The sequence below is a fragment of the Pygoscelis adeliae genome, unplaced genomic scaffold (genome assembly GCF_000699105.1).
Source record: "Pygoscelis adeliae isolate BGI_AS28 unplaced genomic scaffold, ASM69910v1 Scaffold352, whole genome shotgun sequence".
NCBI classification, from domain to species: domain Eukaryota; kingdom Metazoa; phylum Chordata; class Aves; order Sphenisciformes; family Spheniscidae; genus Pygoscelis; species Pygoscelis adeliae.
This window is the reverse complement of record NW_008824353.1, coordinates 66,072-67,842: the sequence shown is the minus strand read 5'-3', so window position 1 is coordinate 67,842 and position 1,771 is coordinate 66,072. Positions and strand designations below refer to the sequence as shown.

Below are 1,771 nucleotides of genomic sequence, written 5' to 3'. Positions count from 1 at the left end.
GCCGCCCACAGCATAAAAAACCCTCTTCCTTATGTCCAATCTAAACCTACCCTCTTTCAGTTTAAAACCCTCGCCCCTTCTCCTGTCAGTACAGACCCTGGTGAAGTCTCTCTGCATCTTTCTCATAAGCCCCCTTTATATATCGAAGGGCCACAGTAAGGTCTTTCCGGAGCCTTCTCTTCTGGGGGGGGCTGAACACCCGCAACTCGCTCAGCCTTTCTGCACAGGAGAGCTGTTCCAGCCCTGGGATCATTTTCGTGGCCTCCTCTGGACCCGCTCTAACAGGTCCATGTCTTTCGTACACTGGGGACCCCCGAGCTGGGTGCAGCGCTCCAGGTGGGGTCTCAGGAGAGCCGAGTAGAGGGGGAGAATCACCTCCATTGACCTGCTGGCCACATATATTGAAGCACTGTAACAGGTTCCTTCCTTCCAGGCCACATTCCAGCCCTATCCACATCTTCTCTGGAACAAACGCCCAGCCTGGCATAGCTTCTGCAAGCTCCTACCTCCATGGATAGTGAAATCCTCCACTGGCACTGAGCTGGCCACTTGACCAATGTGCGTCAAGTCCTCTTCATTCAGACCGGTGGAAGGGCAGGTCATGCTCCGGGGTTGGCCGTCCAGAGTGAAGAAACCTGCAGGAGGAGGAGCAGTCCACCGTGTTGTGGGAGCCATGCCCAGCTCTGCGTGAAGAGCTCAGGTCATGGACACCCTCAAGCAAGGGTGGGGATGCCAGGAGCATGGAGTGCAACCCCACCTCCCCACCAGGGTGGTTCACTAAATATCTGCCACAGCCCTAGAAAAGCCAGGCTCTTTGCTAGGGACCTCCAAAACATTGCTAGCAACTTACCAGGCCAGGGTGAGTCCAGCCAGTGCTTGATGTGCAAGATCTTTTCATCCTTGGATCTCGCATGGGCCTCCTCGCAGATCTTATCATACTTGGCAATTTCCTCCTGAAAGGCAAAACCAGGAGGCAGAAAACCATTAGTGAGGGGTCTTCAAACAAGGGTGCCGAGCCTGGGGGCTTGCAAGGATGCTGGAGGGCACAGCTGATCCCTACAGCAAGGGGAGCCCCAGGGCCGTGCAGCTCAGCCTTAGAGAGCAGAGCTGCTGCTGGAGGCCCCTGTCCCCCAAGGGGCAGCTCTGCTGCGGTCCGAACTGACAACTTGCATTCAACCCTACAGGTGTTGCAAAGTGCAACCGGGGCAAGGAATGCCGCGCTTGCTGCCACGGCGGCAGAGCCGGGGCAGGGGACTTGCCCCAGATAACCCCAGGCCACAGCAAGCCCGAGTGCTGCAGAACCCAACTCTCCTCTGGGTCCCAGCCGTGCCACAGTGGCCCAGCACCGTGTGGCCTGTGCTGCACTGATCACAGGGCAATCCTTGAACTAGATGTTCCTGTGCTGTTCAGAGCTGGCACAGTCCAAGGACGAGCCTCGGCTCCTAACCCCATCGCTGCCAGGTCTGCAGTGCTCACCCAACCCTAGCACAGCTCTGCCACCTTCAGGTGACAAGCACAAGCAGAAACGGGCCCCGTCACATCATTCACGCCCAGGTCTGAACCAAATAAGTAGTCTTCCCTGGAGATGCCACCCGCAGTTTTCCTCCCAGGCCCCAAGGGACAGTACCTCGTACTCTGGCTGATTTACCACCCCCTGGGAAATCAGCAGCTCTGCGTATTTCTGCAGCACCGGCTTCTGTTTCCGGATCTGTTTGTACATCAGCGGTTGCGTGAACATGGGTTCGTCCATCTCGTTGTGACCATTGCGCCT

At 57.0% G+C, this 1,771-nt stretch overlaps 1 protein-coding gene across 1 annotated transcript in view; it reads right to left on the bottom strand.

Annotated features, from left to right (window-relative positions):
• The window catches only part of OGDH (oxoglutarate (alpha-ketoglutarate) dehydrogenase (lipoamide)), a 44,300-nt gene that overhangs the window by 15,377 nt on the left and 27,152 nt on the right, over positions 1 to 1,771 (bottom strand). Inside the window, exons 11-13 of the mRNA XM_009319337.1 lie at positions 1,628 to 1,771; positions 851 to 953; positions 507 to 635 (exon numbers count right to left, since the gene is read on the bottom strand). The exon at positions 1,628 to 1,771 is cut by the window's right edge and continues 7 nt beyond it. Coding sequence (XP_009317612.1) covers positions 507 to 635; positions 851 to 953; positions 1,628 to 1,771 — 376 coding nt within the window. The remainder of the gene's footprint in view (positions 1 to 506; positions 636 to 850; positions 954 to 1,627) is intronic.